Raw genomic sequence first — 20400 nt, 5'->3', positions numbered from 1 at the left:
TTAATGGATGGTGGTGGATGGTGTATTTATGTGTCTTGTGTATACACCAGTTATTATGTAAGTATATATCTCACATGACAGCCACATTTTAATTTTGAAATATACAGTATAGAAATAAAACAATTATTTTGCAAATTAACATACCTTTTCCATAGAAATACTTTCTGTAGTAGTATGCTCCAAGGTCTACATGCTCTATAATATAGCGCTTTACTTTTTCCCTGTGAATAGGTTGATTTCCTCTTGGAACCTCTAATACAGACACACCAGCATTAGTGCAATGAGAGCTGAGAGATGATTCAAAGGAACAACTTTCACCAGTTTGCACAGAAGAGTTTGCCCTTGATAGTGCAATTCTTCTGTCTCCTTCTCCCCCAATCTCATTTCTAAAATAAGGACAGCTTAGAACAATGTCACTACTTTTGCCATCTCCTTCATCTGCTTCTGGGCTACAGTTAGGGTCTTCTTTACTTCCCTGAGGATACTGACAATTTCCAGCTTTGCCACTAGTTACTGGAGACTGGGATGCTGCAGATGCCCCAGTTGTTATATTTTTGTGCTTAGCAACACTAGTCTGTGAGTCAATGGCTTCATAAATGTTAAACAAAATACTCTGTACATCATAATGTGCGAAACCCTTTTCAAAGGTCCCCATTTGCATACATTTGTCCATTTTACCATCGTTAAAGTCAAACGAGAACTTTAAAGAATCATGGTCACTTTTTACAGCCCTTAGTCTCTTATACAGAGATGTTTCAACAGTTTCTGCTTTTAACTGACTTTTAGGTAGTCTCTCTCTTCCTCTTAGCAATGCTTTGTCCATATAATCAAATGGAGAAATTCTTACTATCTGCCCCTGTGATATCTGTTTGGCAGCCTGCAAGCTGGGAGAAATAGGCGAATCACAATCAAACAAATTTGAAAATGAAAATGGTGTTGTATTTTTCTGTTCCATGTTTTCAACCCTATACCCCTGAAGCACTGCAAAAAAGTTCTCTCCTGTTAAACTGTGTCTGTCTAATGAAGATGTGCTGCCATATTCCCTATGCAGAGCAGCTCCCGTATTTGGATTAACTGCATGCTGGTCAAGAACATCATCTGTATCAATATCACTGATGGTAACATCACTGTTGCTTCTTTGTCGTATAGTATTAAGTCCCCTGTGAAATGAATGGCAAAAAATATCTTTGGTTTCCCCAAATTCAAATGATACTTCTCTAAAGTCAGTTGGATCATTTTGTTCACTTGCAGACACCATATCACAAGTGCCTTCTGTTGTCTTTTTCCAGGCCACTTTGTTAGCAATACCCTTTGTGCAGTCTTTTTTAGGTGGCCATTCAGAAACTCTTGCTCTTACACCCATTTTGGGCACTGCTGGCATTCCACAAGAATCAGGGGAATTGATGGTGGGTGGAGGACCCATATTTCCATTGAAGGCCTTAAATTTCCATGCAAAGAAGTCATCTGACTGCATGCTCTATGCCTATTTTCTATTTTCTTCGTATTTCAGACAGATTTTCATTTGTATTCTTGATAAAGATGATGACTCACACATATGTGAGGCACTACTCAGAAAAAGATTTCCAACTTCAACACCATCTTGATCTCACCTGTGTGATCACACACACAGTTTGCTTGCAATCTTCTTAATTTCTCCAATTTTACAACCTGTTCAAAAGCAGAATAGATTATAATTTTATAGAATTTTTAATAATAATAAACTGGCAAAAAAATTAAATGTATCCATAAAATCAAGTTTACCAAATGTTTACCTACACAAAAACAAAATTAGAAATAACTGCCCTGTAGATAAAATGATTTGTTTAAAACATATATAAGTGTTCCCTAAATATCTTGTTCTGCTTGGGGAATTGAATCCACACTGTGATTCTACCTAAGCTGATCAGAAAACCCTGCACTACACTAATAAGCCTCAAGAAGGGCGAAATCGGTCTGTAGTTGTGAATATGATCAGCTATTATGCTGGCTTCTGCTTTAAAAATCCAACAGGGTGAGCTTTAGCCTATAGTTAAAGCTTTACCCATGTGAATGGTATTTTCTTGGAGTTTGTTTGGAATTTGTTCCCAGAATTCCTTTTGTTTAAAAAAAATCATGAAAATGCTAATTAAATCCAGTAGGATTGTTTTGTCACCAGTAAGGATTAATTATATCTCACTTGGGTTCAAGTACAAGGTACTGTTTTATTACTAAATACTGTATTTGTAATTACAAAAAATGTAATTTAAATCGAATAATTTAAATTTATAAAAATGGAGTCTATAGGAGATGGCCTTCCCATAATTTGGAGCTTTTTGGATAACTGGTGTCCAGGTAAAGCTTCCCATACTTGCAATTGCAGCCACCTGGGCCTGTTAACTTAGCAGTATGGGGTCCTGTGATTACTGTTTATTGTTTAATTACTCATAATTTGATTTCTCTAGCTTCTGTGGAGTGCTTACATTTTGCTTTCAGTTTCAGGCATAGAGAAGAATTATTCTGCCAGTCTCAATTTTTTTCATCATCACCCACAAATCCTTTTGCAGTGATATTAAACACTTACAAGTAAGATGTGCAGCATGGTCTAGTATGCAAGTACTGTGCTCTGATTAAAATGTTTTAAAGTAATGTAACATACTGTTACCTTAGAATGGCAAAAATCATGTATTTGTGCTGTGTAGCCATGATAGAAACTATTTAAGATGAAAAAGGGAAAAGGCCAGGCTTACTAGACAAATAACAGGTAAGCTCTTTAGAATACACTTAAGATGTAAGCTCTACTGGGCAGGAAACTCCTTCCACTTGTCCACTTGTAATATGTAGCACGTTTATTTAAAGCATTTATTTTCACTTTTTTCATTTGAAATTTTTTTTTATTTGTTTTTTACAGAAAAAAGAAGAAACAACAAAAAGAATAAGCAGGCATATTGAGAAAGCATACTGTACAGTTTGGTTAGTGTATTAGCAGTATTCTAAACAGTGCTTTTAATGTTGGGTCACAGGTAGACAGGTAAATAATCATACATTCCTCATGCGTCAGTTTGTTTCCTGCCTATTTGCCTCCTGCTAACTGTCAGCGTTTGGCAGTAGAGCAATAGCTCCAAGTTTTACATTTATGCATTAACCATAAAAAAATGCATTACAGAATAAAGAGAAAAAAGATAACATAACATAAAACAATAATAAAAACCTTTTTGCAAACGTTGTGTGGTATGTTTATTTCTACTCCTTGGTGGGTATTAAGTATCCATTAGGGTTCTTGTGCAGTTTTATTGTTTTTCTGAGTACATCACTTTGGGTCCTGATCTATACCCGTATTGATAGGATGTCTGCTTAACCCTTTCACTGCCAGCCGTTTTGGACAAAGCGGAACTTCTACTGCCAGACAGTTTTTGAACATTTTGCACTGTTTCACTTTAGGGGCCTTTCCTTGGGGGGACTTTTAGTTTACCCAGGAAAACTATATATTGTTTTTTTCAGGACAACCTAAGCTTTTAAAATATGGTAGAATTTTTGTGTAATTCCAATTCTGTAACAAGATATAGGCTTCTAAATGTCTAAAAAATGAAAAAAAATCATATTTTCCATAATATAAACACATGCACCAGAAACAAAAATTAGTTTATGCATGAAATTACAACTGATTTGGAAAGTCCCATGTCTCCTGAACGTGCCAATACCAAATATATATAGTTTTATGGAGATTTCTCACTTGTATAGGTCAAAAACTCCCAGCAGTACACTACCAAATTTCCAAAGCACTGCTCCAGAAAGCTGCATACTTTAGATTTCAAGGCCAAAAATTCCACTAACAGAGAGTTTATCCCAGAAAATTTTACATTTTTAGAAAGAAGAGATTCTGGGGAATCCAGAATAGGCACAACTGTTTGTCTACTCCAAACTATCAAGTCGCAATGCTTTCCTAAAGTTATTGATTTTTATCAAAATTTGTGAAATTTTTTTAAAATCGCTTCAAAGCTTCCAGTCTATAGTATGTTAACTCCTAAAGGTCATAAAGTAACCAAATAAAACACCCTAAATATGAACACCAGGGGTCCACTGAACAGTTTGATGCCCAATATGTATAGGTTTAGCTAAGTATGTGGCATGTAGGGGCCTCAATGTGAACATACCCCCATATGTACTGTCATTTCTGTCATTTCAGCTTCTGCAAAATCAACATTTACATCATTAGATGTGGGATAAAACTAGTAAAAAGTACATTCACCCCAGAAAGCCATATATTTTTGGAAAGTACACATTCCCCCGAATCTAAAATGGGTACCCATGTCTTTCTACTCCACAGTACCAAGCCGCAAAGCTTTCCTAAAGTTGGCAATTTTGATAACATTTCCAAAAATCCACTCAAAGCTTCCAGTTTCCAGCATCTTATCTCCCACATAGCATTAGGTACCAAGATAAAACACCCTAAATATGAACGCCAGGGGCCCACTGAACAGTTTGATGCCCAATATGTATAGGTTTACCTAAGTATGTGGCATGTAGGGGACCCAATGAGAACATACCCCCATATGATCTATCATTTCTGTCATTTCAGCTTCTGCAAAATCAACACATTTACATCATTATATGTGGGATAAAGCTAGTAAAAAGTACATTCATCCCAGAAAGTCATATATTTTTGGAAAGTACACATTCCCCCGAATCTAAAATGGGTACCCATGTCTTTCTACTCCACAGTACCAAGCCATAAAGCTTTCCTAAGTTTGACGATTTTTATGGCATTTCCAAAAATCACCTCAAAACTTCCACTATACAGCATCTTATTTTCTACAGGTCATTAGATACCAAGATAAAACACCCTAAATATGAACCCCAGAGGTCTACTGAACAGTTTGATGCCCAATATGTATAGGTTTACCTAAGTATGTGGCATGTAGGGGCCACAATGTGAACATATACCCATATGTACTGTCATTTCTGTCATTTCAGCTTCTGCAAAATCAACATTTACATCATTACATGTGGGATAAAACTAGTAAAAATTACATTCACCCCAGAAAGTCATATATTTTTGGAAAGTACACATTCCCCCGAATCTAAAATGGGTACCCATGTCTTTCTACTCCAAAGTACCAAGCCATAAAGCTTTCCTAAGTTTGACGATTTTTATGGCATTTCCAAAAATCACCTCAAAACTTCCACTATACAGCATCTTATTTTCTACAGGTCATTAGATACCAAGACAAAACACCCTGAATATGAACCCCAGAGGTCTACTGAACAGTTTGATGCCCAATATGTATAGGTTTACCTAAGAATGTGGCATGTAGGGGCCCCAATGTGAACATATACCCATATGTACTGTCATTTCTGTCATTTCAGCTTCTGCAAAATCAACATTTACATCATTACATACGGGATAAAGCTAGTAAAAAGTACATTCACCCCAGAAAGTCATATATTTTTGGAAAGTACACATTCCCCAGAATCTAAAATGGGTACCCATGTCTTTCTATTCCACAGTACTAAGCCATAAAGCTTTCCTAAGTTTGACGATTTTTATGGCATTTCAAAAAATCACCTCAAAACTTCAACTATGCAGCATCTTATTTTCTACAGGTCATTAGGTACCAAGACAAAACACCCTAAATATGAACCCCAGAGGTCTACTGAACAGTTTGATGCCCAATATGTATAAGTTTACCTAAGTATGTGGCATGTAGGGGCCCCAATGTGAACATATACCCATATGTACTGTCATTTCTGTCATTTCAGCTTCTGCAAAATCAACATTTACATCATTATATGTGGGATAAAGCTAGTAAAAAGTACATTCACCCCAGAAAGCCATATATTTTTGGAAAGTACACATTCCCCCGAATCTAAAATGGGTACCCATGTCTTTCTACTCCACAGTACCAAGCCGCAAAGCTTTCCTAAAGTTGGCAATTTTGATAACATTTCTAAAAATCCACTCGAAGCTTCCAGTTTCCAGCATCTTATCTCCCACATAGAATTAGGTACCAAGATAAAACACCCTAAATATGAATGCCAGGGGCCCACTGAAGAGTTTAAGGCCCAATATGTATAGGTTTACCTAAGTATGTGGCATGTAGGGGCCCCAATGAGAACATACCTCCATATGATCTATCATTTCTGTCATTTCAGCTTCTGCAAAATCAATACATTTACATCATTATATGTGGGATAATGCTAGTAAAAAGTACATTCACCCCAGAAAGTCATATATTTTTGGAAAGTACACATCCCCCCGAATCTAAAATGGGTACCCATGTCTTTCTACTCCAAAGTACCAAGCCATAAAGCTTTCCTAAGTTTGATGATTTTTATGGCATTTCCAAAAATCACCTCAAAACTTCCACTATACAGCATCTTATTTTCTACAGGTCATTAGGTACCAAGATAAAACACCCTAAATATGAACCCCAGAGATCTACTGAACAGTTTGATGCCCACTGTACATAGGTTTATCAAAGCACATGGCACTTAGAGACCCCCAAATATACCTTGTGCACACTAATTTCATGGCTTATCTTTACCTAATTCATAAACACATGGCAGTTTTATGAGGGGTGGAAGCTGCAGAAATGTAGGGTGACCCCTAAAAACCCTATATTTTTGGAAAGTACACATTCTGACAAATCCAACAAGGGAAAAGAGTCCTTTCTACACCAAAGTACCAATCTGCAAAGCTTTCCTAAAGTTAGTGGTTTTTATGACATTTGAGAAAAATGCATAAAAATGTTGCAGTTTGCCGCATTTATCTCACACAATTTCTTGCGTACAAAGGCAACACACCCCAAATAGGAACACCAGAGGCCTACTGAACAGTTTGATGCCCAATATGCATAGATATACCAAAGTCTGCGGTATGTACTGACCCCAAAATGAAAATAGCTCATAAGGATTTCTCGCCTGCCAGCTCAGTTTTTGCACACAGAGCCCCCTGACAGCCTATTATATGAAGTAAGACCCCCAAACTACACAGGGACCCCCAGAAAACCATATATTTTTGGAAAGTACACATTCTGACAAATCCAACAAGGGTAAAGAGTCCTTTCTACACCAAAGTACCAATCTGCAAAGCTTTCCTAAAGTTAGTGGTTTTTATGACTTTTGAGAAAATCGCATAAAAATGTTGCAGTTTGCCGCATTTATCTCACACAATTTCTTGCGTACAAAGGCAACACACCCCAAATAGGAACACCAGAGGCCTACTGAACAGTTTGATGCCCAATATGCATAGATATACCAAAGTCTGCGGTATGTACTGACCCAAAAATGAAAATAGCACGTAAGGATTTCTCGCTTGCCAGCTCAGCTTTTGCACACTGAGCCCCCTGACAGCGTATTATATGCAGTAAGACCCCCAAACTACACAGGGACCCCCAGAAAACCATATATTTTTGGAAAGTACACATTCTGACAAATCCAACAAGGGTAAAGAGTCCTTTCTACACCAAAGTACCAATCTGCAAAGCTTTCCTAAAGTTAGTGGTTTTTATGACTTTTGAGAAAATCGCATAAAAATGTTGCAGTTTGCCGCATTTATCTCACACAATTTCTTGCGTACAAAGGCAACACACCCCAAATAGGAACACCAGAGGCCTACTGAACAGTTTGATGCCCAATATGCATAGATATACCAAAGTCTGCGGTATGTACTGACCCAAAAATGAAAATAGCGCATAAGGATTTCTCGCCTGCCAGCTCAGCTTTTGCACACAGAGCCCCCTGACAGCGTATTATATGCAGTAAGACCCCCAAACTACACAGGGACCCCCAGAAAACCATATATTTTTGGAAAGTACACATTCTGACAAATCCAACAAGGGTAAAGAGTCCTTTCTACACCAAAGTACCAATCTGCAAAGCTTTCCTAAAGTTAGTGGTTTTTATGACTTTTGAGAAAATCGCATAAAAATGTTGCAGTTTGCCGCATTTATCTCACACAATTTCTTGCGTACAAAGGCAACACACCCCAAATAGGAACACCAGAGGCCTACTGAACAGTTTGATGCCCAATATGCATAGATATACCAAAGTCTGCGGTATGTACTGACCCAAAAATGAAAATAGCGCATAAGGATTTCTCGCCTGCCAGCTCAGCTTTTGCACACAGAGCCCCCTGACAGCGTATTATATGCAGTAAGACCCCCAAACTACACAGGGACCCCCAGAAAACCATATATTTTTGGAAAGTACACATTCTGACAAATCCAACAAGGGTAAAGAGTCCTTTCTACACCAAAGTACCAATCTGCAGAGCGTTCCTAAAGTTATTGGTTTTTATGACATTTGAGAAAATCGCATAAAAATGTTGCAGTTTGCCGCATTTATCTCACACTATTTCTTGCGTACAAAGGCAAATCACCCCAAATAGGAACACCAGAGGCCTACTGAACAGTTTGATGCTCAATATGCATAGATATACCAAAGTCTGCGGTATGTACTGACCCCAAAAAGAAAATAGCGCATAAGGATTTCTCGCCTGCCAGCTCAGCTTTTGCACACAGAGACCCCTGACAGCGTATTATGTGTAACACCCCCAAACTACACAGGGACCCCCAGAAAACCATATATTTTTGGAAAGTACACATTCTGAGGAATTCAAAATAGGTAAAGTTATTTTTCTACACCAAAGTACAGCATGGCAAAGCTACGCTAAAAACAGATTAGGAACAGTTATACAGGGATAAAAATGCAATGAAACCACAAAAATTGTGTAAATCGATGACACAACAAAATAAGTCACATGACAGTGTAATTAGTGGTCAGAATAATAGATCCAATAGTCATGGTGTCAAAATAAAATTTTTAGGGAAAAAAACTAAAGACAAAGGGGTAAAAAAAAAAGTAAAAAAAAAAAAATTTGTATACACAAAAAATTGTGTATACATGTGTGCAGACATCTAAAATGTGTGTGATAGTGTGTAAGTGTGTATATAAGTGTGCTAAAGTGTGCTAGAGTGTGCAAAATCGGACAAAAAAAAAAAAAGTTTGCTAAATTGTGTGTAGATGTGTGTGTAAATGTGTGTAAATGCCTGTAAATGCCTGTAAGTGTGTGTATTAGGCAAATAAAGAGTACTTACCAGCAGGGATCACAGGCAGGCAGTCCTCTCTGCAGTCCTCGCAGCACAGGAAGTGAGTGGGCGGAGCTAGGAGGAACAAGAAGCTGGGGAACAGACGTGACAAGCAGAAGACGCTGCGATCGGTCTGCTGCTGGGTAAGTAGGTCGTGCGATGCGATCGCATCGCTGGACCAACTTGCCAGCCCCCTTGGCTCCTTGCCGAGGGGGTTGGGGGCACAGCTGACTCTCTGCACCGGCGGCTTTTGCCGCCGGTGCAGAGAGAATTACACTAGTACCAAAAAACGTAGGTACTACGTCGGTGGCATACAACTGCTTTTTTTAAACCAACGTAGTACCTACGTCTTTGGCAGGGAAAGGGTTAAATATGGGTGCCATATTTCTCTAAATTTTTGTACTTTATTGTTTTTATTTTCACTTTTTGACATTATTGGTCCTTTAAAGTATGATATATACTCCAGAAGTTGCGCACCAAGAAACAAGAAGGTCCTAATTCTGTGATTGGTCATTCTACAAACATTGCAACTCTCGATTTACATCCTGTCAGTATCTAATATATATTTTTTAATGCCTTGTGTTTTCTGCCACTGGGGATTAATGGAAAAAATTCAGTCAATTTAGCAAGTCCAAAAATGTCAATTAGATGACGTATCAGTGTATAAGTAACCCATATCTGCCATATTCACAAATACCTTACAAACTTTCGCTTGTATTAACAATTTATATTACACTTGTTATTTCCCACATTTGTTAAGGCAAAGCAACATAGCTGGGTCTGCACTGATCACAATGTGAGTAGTTTGCACCTGTATGCCAACAGATTCCTGTGCACTTAATCCTCACATCAATGTGCCAAAGAGTTAATAGTCAGAATTCATGGTTAATGTTGACGCAGTAAGCAAACAATATTTATTTTTTGGCAGAATTAGCCCATCAAACAGAAATAGAATCCATAAGACTAGTTCCATCCATTAACAGTCAGATTTTATACATACACATACACTAGCACATTCTTACAAGTTATTATGTATCACAGACATAGGAAGGCTTCAATGACCAACACAATAAATTGTTTAAACAGGGGCATTCTTGTCAGAGGCCTGAGTTTTAAAATTTTGAGTTTTTATGACATATCTGTGCTTCTCCCTGTGACACTGTCACACAACTTCTACTGACCCATAGACCCATTTGCTTAGTTCCTCATTCTGTTATTAGTTACCCCACCAGCACCATTGCAACTCCTGACCTGCTGCTTGTATGCCCTGTGAATATACACAGGACATATAAGCAGCATTACTTATGTAGGTAATGTAACTGCTATATTTATCAATAACTTACGTAACTTGCTCTTGTATTAACAACTTCTATTACACTTATTTCCAGTACTTGTTATGGTGAGTCAACATAATTATATCCAGATCTCCATCTCTCATATCTCCTTTAGGGTGTTTCAAGTCTAATACTGGCCCGGGGGGGAGGTGACATCACTTGGGGTGGTGATGTCACTGGGCGCAGGTGGTGACATCACGGGGAAGTGAAATGGGCAGGGAGGGGAGGAAAATGGGAGGGACAGAAGAGGGTCCGTTACGGAGAGCTGCACCTAAATAGCTGATCAGGCAGCAAAAGGAAGGGAGTGATGTACAGGGTATTTCAATGCTGGAAAATTTGTAATACCGGCAGGGCCACCATAAGAAACTTTGGGGCCCTGTACAAATTATTTATAAGGGGCCCCCATGAACACAAGTGAGCAATACCAAAATTTTTGGCCATGCCCCTTGTGTGTGGCTGAACTTGTTGGATGTATTTTTTTCAAGCACAACTATTATGATAAAAAACTCACCTATCTTTTTAATAAAAGCAGGGGTGTAACTATAGAATAAACAGACGCTGCAACTGTTGGGGGCCAAAAACTATAGGGGGCCATGAAGCTGATAAACAGCTGCAAAATATGTTTATGAAAAGTGTCTTGTTTCAATGTTTAGGAGCCTAATGTCATTTCACTGCTGAAAAGTTCATGTTGCTAATAGTTAACATAGTTCAGTAGATAGATGCTAATGAAACAGCAGTTTTTATCCATAAAAATTCAACATTTCCAAAAATTTTATTCGCTAACTAGTCAGTCAGTTCATTGGAGGTCAGTAGAACTTCAAGAACCTCAAGTTTAACCACACACTTCTTCCTGCCCCTGCCATTGCTTGATAGATAAGTTAAAAAAGTTTCTTTGAAAGTAATGTAAATTTTTACATAAGTAAGTAAATTGTGCATGTTGGGGGCCCAATAAGTATCATGACTACTAAATGTTTCTGTAGGAGATACTCATATAACTCTGTAAACAGATTTCAATATAAATAGCTGAATTACTATAATAAGTAATACATATAAATAATTAAATTAATAATTAATGCACTAGTAAGTCAGTCAGTTTATTGAGGGGGGGGGGGGGCAGTGTAATTTATCCTTTTAAATGTATTGGTAGCTTATTTACCCTGTCATTGCTTGATACGTAACTTAAATAAGTCAGGGCAATTTTTGCAGAAGTTATGTAAATGATGATATAATGTCAATTTATTTGCATAAGTTTTGTGATGTGGCTGGGCCCCCCACAAAGATTACACTGGACCTGGGACAACAGTCCTCCCACTCTCCCTGATGGTGGCCCTGAGTACCAGCACTGACCCTAGCTGGTTTAGGCTAGTCAAATACTGGCCTGGTGGCAACCATGTATTTTGTCTATAACTTGAAAGTAGATATCCAGACACAACAGCTGTGTTTTGTCACACTTTGAAAATGTTTACAATTGTGAATATCTTATAGTTCATACATTCTCCTTTTAAAAGGTCTCTTAACTAAACTACGCGTAAACTACGTGAGTAGTCTTGCAATTAATAGTGTTTCATATTGTATGTTTCTTTCAGCTCCTTAAAGCTAAATTTCTGCATCTGAACTTCAAACTTGCTACAGTTGTCCCAGTAAAGAAGAAAATATTCCTGTAAAACTACAGAAAATGTATTATTTTTTTCACTTGCCTAGCAGAAATATAACATCAGATACAGAGGGCAAAATAATTGATACAATGGATGTGAGATTGACAGGACCATAAAATGAGGGATCTTGTAAATTCTATTTATGCCAATGATGCATCGACTAATAAAAAAGTGCATATTTATACCCCTTATATATAACTAGTGTCAACCAGTAATATAGTTCTTCTGATTTTGTTTGCTCTGAAAATGAATTAGTCCAGGACAAGCCATCCATAAACTAAAGGTCAGTGATATTTTCTCTGGTTGCGACTTCTTAAAATTGCACTAAAAGTGAAAGACTTTAGCCACAAATAACAGCATAGCAAACTCACATATAAACAAGTTATATACATATGTGCGCATGTAAAACAAACCTCTCAATGCACCCCCATTTAAATAGGATAGAATATAATATATGCATAGCATGTATACATACATCCACAACAGAAATGTTGATTAGGTAAGATTAAAAACAATTACCCACAGTCTTGCAATAAATGCAGTTGTACTAATTAACCTCTTTATAATGTAACCATATCAGAGATACTGAAAGTGATAGAAAAAAACAAAAACTTTGTACATTGAATGACAAATTCTTTGAAACTTCAATTTTAAGTGGAGGAGACTATAAGGGTCATTTACTTACACAAATGCAGTTGTGCATTGTGCAATTTTGTATGCCATTTTTTTAACCAGACTGAAATGTTTTTTCTAACAAATCCACTGTTTTTTGTCGAGCAAAAGTTGGTTTCTATTGTGTTAAGTCTAGTAAAATAAACTTTACTGACACAAAATAATTTAAATCTTCTTTTGGAATCCACAATTAGAACACACATACAGGTGCCATTTTGTGAACACTGTTCAATAACAGTGTTCACAAAATGGCACCTGTCTGTGTGTTCTAATCTGTGTATCAATCTTTGCATTATCCCAAAATAATGTGTATCTGATGCCCATGCCCATGCTACACAATTATAGATGGTAAGGGAGGGGGGAATTTGAGCAATACAGTGACCTCTAGGAAGTGCTGGATGGAAAGTAACAGTCCTGAGGCATGTCAGGCAAAATATGATTGACAGCTTGCAATGCTTTCAGAAATGCTTTCACAGTTTTCATATTAATAATAATTTGAAACTGACTTTTATCATACAGCTTTTTATGTCTGGGTGACAGGTCCCCTTTAATCAGGTGCATGTTTCAGATACAAGTTCACTAGTAGGAGAGGTGTCAATTCTGGTGTTTATCGTTAAATGGGATTAGAGTGGGATCCTTTGGGTGCATGTCTGCTGTACCTATCGAGGCAGCACAATAGGTGGTAGTTTCGGGATACTCTTGCGTTAATAGATGCATGATTTTTATAGCAAACAACTAACTTCTACCAGCTGTATACCAGCAAACTAATTATCTACATCACAAGGACCAAATATCAAGTAATTTCAGTTTTCATGTTTTCCCTATTAAGCACAAGAAATAACAAAAGACAAGTTTTAATTATTAAAGAGAAGGAAAGGTGAAATCACTGGGGGGTGCCAAATTTTGAGCACACCACTAGTGATTTTAATCAGTTACTTGATACCCTGGGTTGGTCCTCCTCTTAGCCGAAAACTGCATCAAGCTGGGGTTCTTCTGAGGGAGCACCATTCATTAGTCAGTAGCTCCTGGCTTGAATATGGCAGAAGCTCTTCACTCTTCAACACATATACATCTGACGCCAAGTGATTATAACCACTGGGGGTGCCTAACATTTGGCCTTTCCTACTCATTTAAAATAGACAAAGTATGGTCAGGTTAAGCTCCATTAATTGAACTAATGTTAAACAAGGGGTATACTGCATCTTTACAAGTTCAGCTGGTGAGTAAACAAAAATGCTTGCATCAGGAAAAAAATCACAGACCATCCAAACCGAGAAAAAGAAATTACTGTTAATGACTGCAGGGCACAACATTTTGAAGCAAAAGTCGGCAAATCTCATTGTGTGTCATTGCCCTTAATTCAGCTTGATATGTTAATGTCACTGATTCACAGATAGACAGCATTGAAAGCATGATGGAAGTTTACAGCTCACATGCCTAAGGTAATGCTTTAACCTAATGTCTGCCTGATGCCATCAATTCTTCCACACAGCATATTGCCAGATAGAGATCAAAGAGCAACACCAGAAAGAACAGTAAAATCTATGACCCTTGCTGTTCTTCACACCTAGCCAGGCAAAAGGTCAGAGAAAAATTAAATTGACTAAATTCAAGCAAACAAAAAAATTTTTTTACACAAAACTGCATGACAGTGTTAGAAGATAGGGTAATCAACTATATATTCATATATATTTCTATATATATATTCTAATCAATATGTATAGGCAAGCAAAAACTTATTGTAAACACAAACGGAAAAACAGGTCAAAAGAATACATAAAATCCTCACAGATAAGCATATAATGTAAATATATGTAAACTTTTTAGATGGTATTTTGTTCCTGCTTGCATAGTGAAATTTTTACCCACAGCTGACCCAAGATGCTTCTGTGGCTGTGATCTTAAAGGAACTATGTTTCATTTCTGGCGGTCCTGCCCTAAGGTTCAGAGGTTCTGGATCAAAGTATATACTATAGTCACACTATTTTTGCGATTATTATTCCTAAACACACAGCTACCACTCTATTATGTAAGAAACCAGACTCTCTTACTTCAACACAATTTCAGTTATTTACTGTTATTATGACTACTGCTAAAGCACCATTGCTAAAGCATGGAAGACTAAGCAAATTTCCATAGATTTTCTTAAAAACAAAATTGATGGGATTATGGTTTTGGAAAGATGTCTAGCATCTTAACGGATTCTCAGAAGAAGTTTCTTTGAATCTGGGAAGAATAGCTTATCTATTGGTACGGTATGGACTACACTATAACTCTCCTTTTGCTGTAAACATCTTTTTATTGACTAATGATAGTTAGATCACATTTAAGTTGCATCTGTACCAAACGGATAAAAGCACTAGGTTTAAGTGCGATGACATGGCCTGTCCATTGTTTTATTTTGGTTTTGCTTGATTTCTAATCAATGTTATTTCATTTATATTTTAAATAACTGTATGATTTAAGAAATTGGGACTAGAGAGTCCTTCTGATAGGCCCCCTTTGTATACACACAGACTAACATTCTGTAAGCATCTTACCCAGTGGGTGTGCCAGTGCTTCCCTACCCTTCAATCTGGCGGCGCATCCATGCGATCGGTAGCACGCATGCGCGCAAACACTCTAAGCATTGAGACACACGTGCATAAACGCTCAGCAGCAGCTTGACGCGGGCATGCGCACGTTTTGGCAAAGTGATTGTCTCTTTTCTAGTGTGACACTGAGCAACTTCTGGTCTGTTTATCTGTGTTTGGACTTCTGATACTTGCTGCCTGAACCGACCCTTGCCTGCTGATTTTGCTTCGATGCTTGGATTTACGGAACTCCTGCCACTCCTCCACTTCAACGTAGTCCTGTACCACCTTCAGTTGCTGCTGTTTATAGTGGGAGGTGTAGGAGAGGTCTACCTCTACGGGCTCTTCAATCAAGCATCCTGACACATTCACTTATTTAATATGTCATAATTCCCATTATTTACCAAGATGTCAGATTTTACAAAAACTGTCTGTCTTGATATGTTATATTTGCAGAAAAATTAATCACAGTCTGTTAATTTTTCTCTGATTCCAAATAAAAATGTATTGAAATAAAAAAGAAAATAACAATTATAATACAAAAATTGTATTTTAAAAATGTACGTAAGCATAATATAAGCTTGATCTCATCTTCTCAATTTAATCAATTAGAAATTTGGTTCTGTTTTTGAAATAATGAAATTACTCTTAACTATCCCCATCTCAGCGATATGTCATTCTTAATTCTGTCTTAATGCAGGAGTAGGAGTCAGATTTTGATTGACAGGTCTAATAGGTCTGGTATAATAATATCCTTTGCCTAGATTTTTCAGAGCTCACTCCTTTAAAATAACCAGAAAAACTCTATATGTGCAGGATTTGGGTAGAAGTCAGTTACTTTCTTAGAATTTGTTTTTGTTGAAGTCTTACTTGAGTACAAAGAGAGACAGAGTTGTTGAGAAGGGAATAGTGAAGCATAACTGAATATTTTATGAATGGGCCAACATTTTTCAATGATTATATTTAAAAAGATTATTTCCATGTCTTCATACCTGCTCCCATTTACATACTTCATACATACTGACGTAAAGTCACTTCAAATCCTTTTCCCAGATCCATTCCTCTCCATCCTTTCTACTTTTACTGGTTGCAGGGAATGTCTTTTACTTTTTAATCCCACTTTTATCTGCCTTAGCTCTCTTGATCCTGTAACTGTCTCTACTGTAAAGTCTTCCAAATTCTTTTGTCATCCCTACCCACAACTTGCTCTCTTGACCCTATGCTTTCCTCTCTATGTAAACACTGTGTTGGTGAGCTCTTACTTACAGCTTCAGTTCTTAACTGGTTTCTCTCCATTCAAAAAGGCCTATGCCAAGCCTATTCTTAAAAAGCCCACGCTTGGCCCATCTTATCTCCCTTCTACTGTTTGTCTCTAAAATCCTGGAACATATTTTTTCACCCATATTAGTAACTTCCTGCATGCCCATAATCTGTTAGACCCATTGCAATCTGGTTTCTGGCCTACATACTCTGAGACTGCCTTCTGCAGTCTTGTTTTGTGGTCTTTTGGTTGCCAAAGCCAAAGGTCAGTTCTCTGTCCTAATTCTTGACTTATCATCTGCATTTAATACAGCTGACCACTCCCTTCTTTTGCAAATTCTGTATTCACTTGGTATCCATAAATAGGCTGCATCATGGCTCTCTTCTTACCTTTCTAAAGGTGGCCATACACATACAGGCAGATTTAAACTGTCTATGTATGGGGCTCTCCACTGGGCCTCCTCAACTTATATTTAGCTGAACAGTATATCGGGTGAAAGATTAAGATATCGGGAAAAAGCAAATTTTATGGGCACCCTAACTAACTGTTTAGGGTCTCTTATGCTAACAAAACCACTTCATCACTTCTACTTAATGTAGCAGTGCTGCAAAGTTCTGCACTTGGTATGTTCTTATTCTCCCTATACCCTATCTTTGGAAGATCTCATTCATTTAGATATCACCTGCATGCTGATGACATTCAAATAAATTTATGAACCCCTTCATTAACAGATGAAACTGAGACTAACTGCCTCCTAGCAATCTCCAACTGGATGAACCAACGCCATCTCTAACTGAACTAAAAGGGGTGGTTCCCCTTCAGGTTAACTTTTAGTATAGAACTATATAACTTACAGTAGAGGAAATAATTATTTGACCCCTCACTGATTTTGTAAGTTTGTCCAATGACAAAGAAATGAAAAGTCTCAGAACAGTATCATTTCAATGGTAGGTTTATTTTAACAGTGGCAGATAGCACATCAAAAGGAAAATCGAAAAAATAACTTTAAATAAAAGATAGCAACTGATTTGCATTTCATTGAGTGAAATAAGTTTTTGAACCCTCTAACAAAAAAAGACTTAATACTTAGTGGAAAAACCCTTGTTTGCAAGCACAGAGGTCAAACGTTTCTTGTAATTGATGACCAAGTTTGCGCACATTTTAGGAGGAATGTTGGTCCACTCCTCTTTGCAGATCATCTCTAAATCCCTAAGGTTTCGAGGCTGTCTCTGTGCAACTCTGAGCTTGAGCTCCCTCCATAGGTTTTCTATTGGATTAAGGTCCGGAGACTGACTAGGCCACTCCATGACCTTAATGTGCTTCTTCTTGAGCCACTCCTTTGTTGCCTTTGCTGTATGTTTTGGGTCATTGTCGTGCTGGAACACCCATCCACGACCCATTTTCAGTTTCCTGGCAGAGGGAAGGAGGTTGTCGTTCAGGATTTCACGATACATGGCTCCGTCCATTTTCCCGTTAATGCGAATAAGTTGTCCTGTGCCCTTAGCAGAAAAACACCCCCAAAGCAAAATGTTTCCACCCCCATGCTTGACGGCGGTGGGGACGGTGTTTTGGGGGTCATAGGCAGCATTTTTCTTCCTCCAAACACAGCGAGTTGAGTTAATGCCAAAGAGCTCTATTTTGGTCTCATCAGACCACAGCACCTTCTCCCAGTCACTCACAGAATCATTCAGGTGTTCATTGGCAAACTTCAGACGAGCCTGCACATGTGCCTTCTTGAGCAGGGGGACCTTGCGAGCCCTGCAGGATTTTAATCCATTGCGGTGTAATGTGTTTCCAATGGTTTTCTTGGTGACTGTGGTCCCTGCTAATTTGAGGTCATTAACTAACTCCTCCCGTGTAGTTCTAGGATGCTTTTTCACCTTTCTCAGAATCATTGACACCCCACGAGGTGAGATCTTGCGTGGAGCCCCAGAGCGAGGTCGATTGATGGTCATTTTGTGCTCCTTCCATTTTCGAACAATCGCACCAACAGTTGTCACCTTCTCTCCCAGCTTCTTGCTAATGGTTTTGTAGCCCATTCCAGCCTTGTGCAGGTCTACAATTTTGTCTCTGACATCCTTGGACAGCTCTTTGGTCTTTCCCATGTTGGAGAGTTTGGAGTCTGCTTGATTGATTGATTCTGTGGACAGGTGTCTTTTATACAGGTGACTAGTTAAGACAGGTGTCCTTAATGAGGTTGACTAATTGAGTAGAAGTGTCTAACCACTCTGTGGGAGCCAGAACTCTTAATGGTTGGTAGGGGTTCAAAAACTTATTTCACTCAATGAAATGCAAATCAGTTGCTATCTTTTATTTAAAGTTATTTCGATTTTCCTTTTGATGTGCTATCTGCCACTGTTAAAATAAACCTACCATTGAAATGATACTGTTCTGAGACTTTTCATTTCTTTGTCATTGGACAAACTTACAAAATCAGTGAGGGGTCAAATAATTATTTCCTCCACTGTATATAGACCTTTTAGTTACAGAACTGCCTATTCTTAGCAACTTTTCAACTGGACTTCCTTTTTTTTTTATAGTTTTTAAATTATTTGTATTCCTTTTCTACATTCTAAAGGGGGTTAACCCAGCACAGCCAAAAACTATTCTTCTATGAGGCTACAATTTTTTTGTTATTGTTACCTTTTTTTACATATCTTACCATTCAGGCTCTCTCCTATTCTTATTCTAGACTCTTATTCACACCGCTGGTTGGTTGCTACGGTAAATTGGACACCACATTGCTGACGAAACTCCAAATTGGAGATCTGGTAAACAAAAGGCTAAATAATTCAAAATAAAAAAATAATAAAAAAGGAATAATAATTGCAAATTGCCTCAGAATAGCACTCTCTGAATCATACTTAAAGTTAATTTACAGAGGTACAACCCCCTTTAACAAAGACTGAATGAATCCTCTTTCTACCTACACCTGGTCCTGCTTCCCCTCTTTACTATCTCTGTAGATGGCATGCTTATTAACCCTGTCAACATGCCACGTTGTCTGGGGGTAGTCTTTCTTTACTTCTCTGACCACATCAACACCAATTTTTCTTACAAAATATTTTCAAAATCTATCCATTTATTTGACAAGCAACAGCCATGAAACTTATGCATACTCTCATCCTATCCTGTCTAGACTACTGAAACTTGTTACTAACTGGCCTTCCAAACTCCCATCTCTCCCCACTACAGTCTGTATTGAATACTGCTGCCAGATGTCTCCTTCTCTCATCCAAAGGTGTAAAGGCCCCTTTACTGCTGAATCCCTTATCACAGCGTGTCATAAAACAAGGGATACATTTTAAACTCTTTCTCACATCTCTCATGACTTCATACACTCCTGGGCGACTACTCTGCTCTTCTCAGAGCAAACTGCTGTTTTCTGCCTTGCTGCTTCTTACATTTGGGATGCCATCCCTGAATTCCTCCAGAGAGAATCCTACCTCAGTTTCTCGGAGAATTTGCATAACAACTGACCCAATTCTGACACTTATAGTGAGTGTCAACCACTGTAACATGTAGCACTTAAAGGGACAGTACACACCTAAAACACTTTTGCTTAATATGAATATAATAAAGAGGGCATGTTCAAATTCCTTTCTTCCAACTGTTTTAATTAAAAAAAAAACAAACAAACATATTTTCCTATATTTGCTGATATAATGCATGGAATTAAAAACGTTGGGCTATTTTCATTGAACTTTATGAAAAAAACAACCCTACCCTTATCTATGCAGCCTTCAAGTAGCTCATTATCAAGGGATTCTCAGTAAACTAATAGTTACTGTTATCAGTTTCCCTGAATTTCGGTTGGGTCCGTTACAGTTAGTGCTAAAG

At 37.8% G+C, this 20400-nt stretch overlaps 1 protein-coding gene across 5 annotated transcripts in view; it reads right to left on the bottom strand.

Annotated features, from left to right (window-relative positions):
- The window catches only part of sipa1l2 (signal-induced proliferation-associated 1 like 2), a 130950-nt gene that overhangs the window by 74764 nt on the left and 35786 nt on the right, over positions 1-20400 (bottom strand). For all 5 annotated transcript variants that reach the window (XM_018094269.2, XM_012963665.3, XM_031902979.1 and 2 more), the window contains exon 2: positions 145-1668. In XM_018094269.2, coding sequence (XP_017949758.1) covers positions 145-1474 — 1330 coding nt within the window. In that variant the 5' untranslated portion in view covers positions 1475-1668. The remainder of the gene's footprint in view (positions 1-144; positions 1669-20400) is intronic.

The sequence above is a fragment of the Xenopus tropicalis genome, chromosome 5 (genome assembly GCF_000004195.4).
Source record: "Xenopus tropicalis strain Nigerian chromosome 5, UCB_Xtro_10.0, whole genome shotgun sequence".
NCBI classification, from domain to species: Eukaryota; Metazoa; Chordata; class Amphibia; order Anura; family Pipidae; genus Xenopus; species Xenopus tropicalis.
This window is presented reverse-complemented; position numbering and strand designations above follow the sequence as displayed.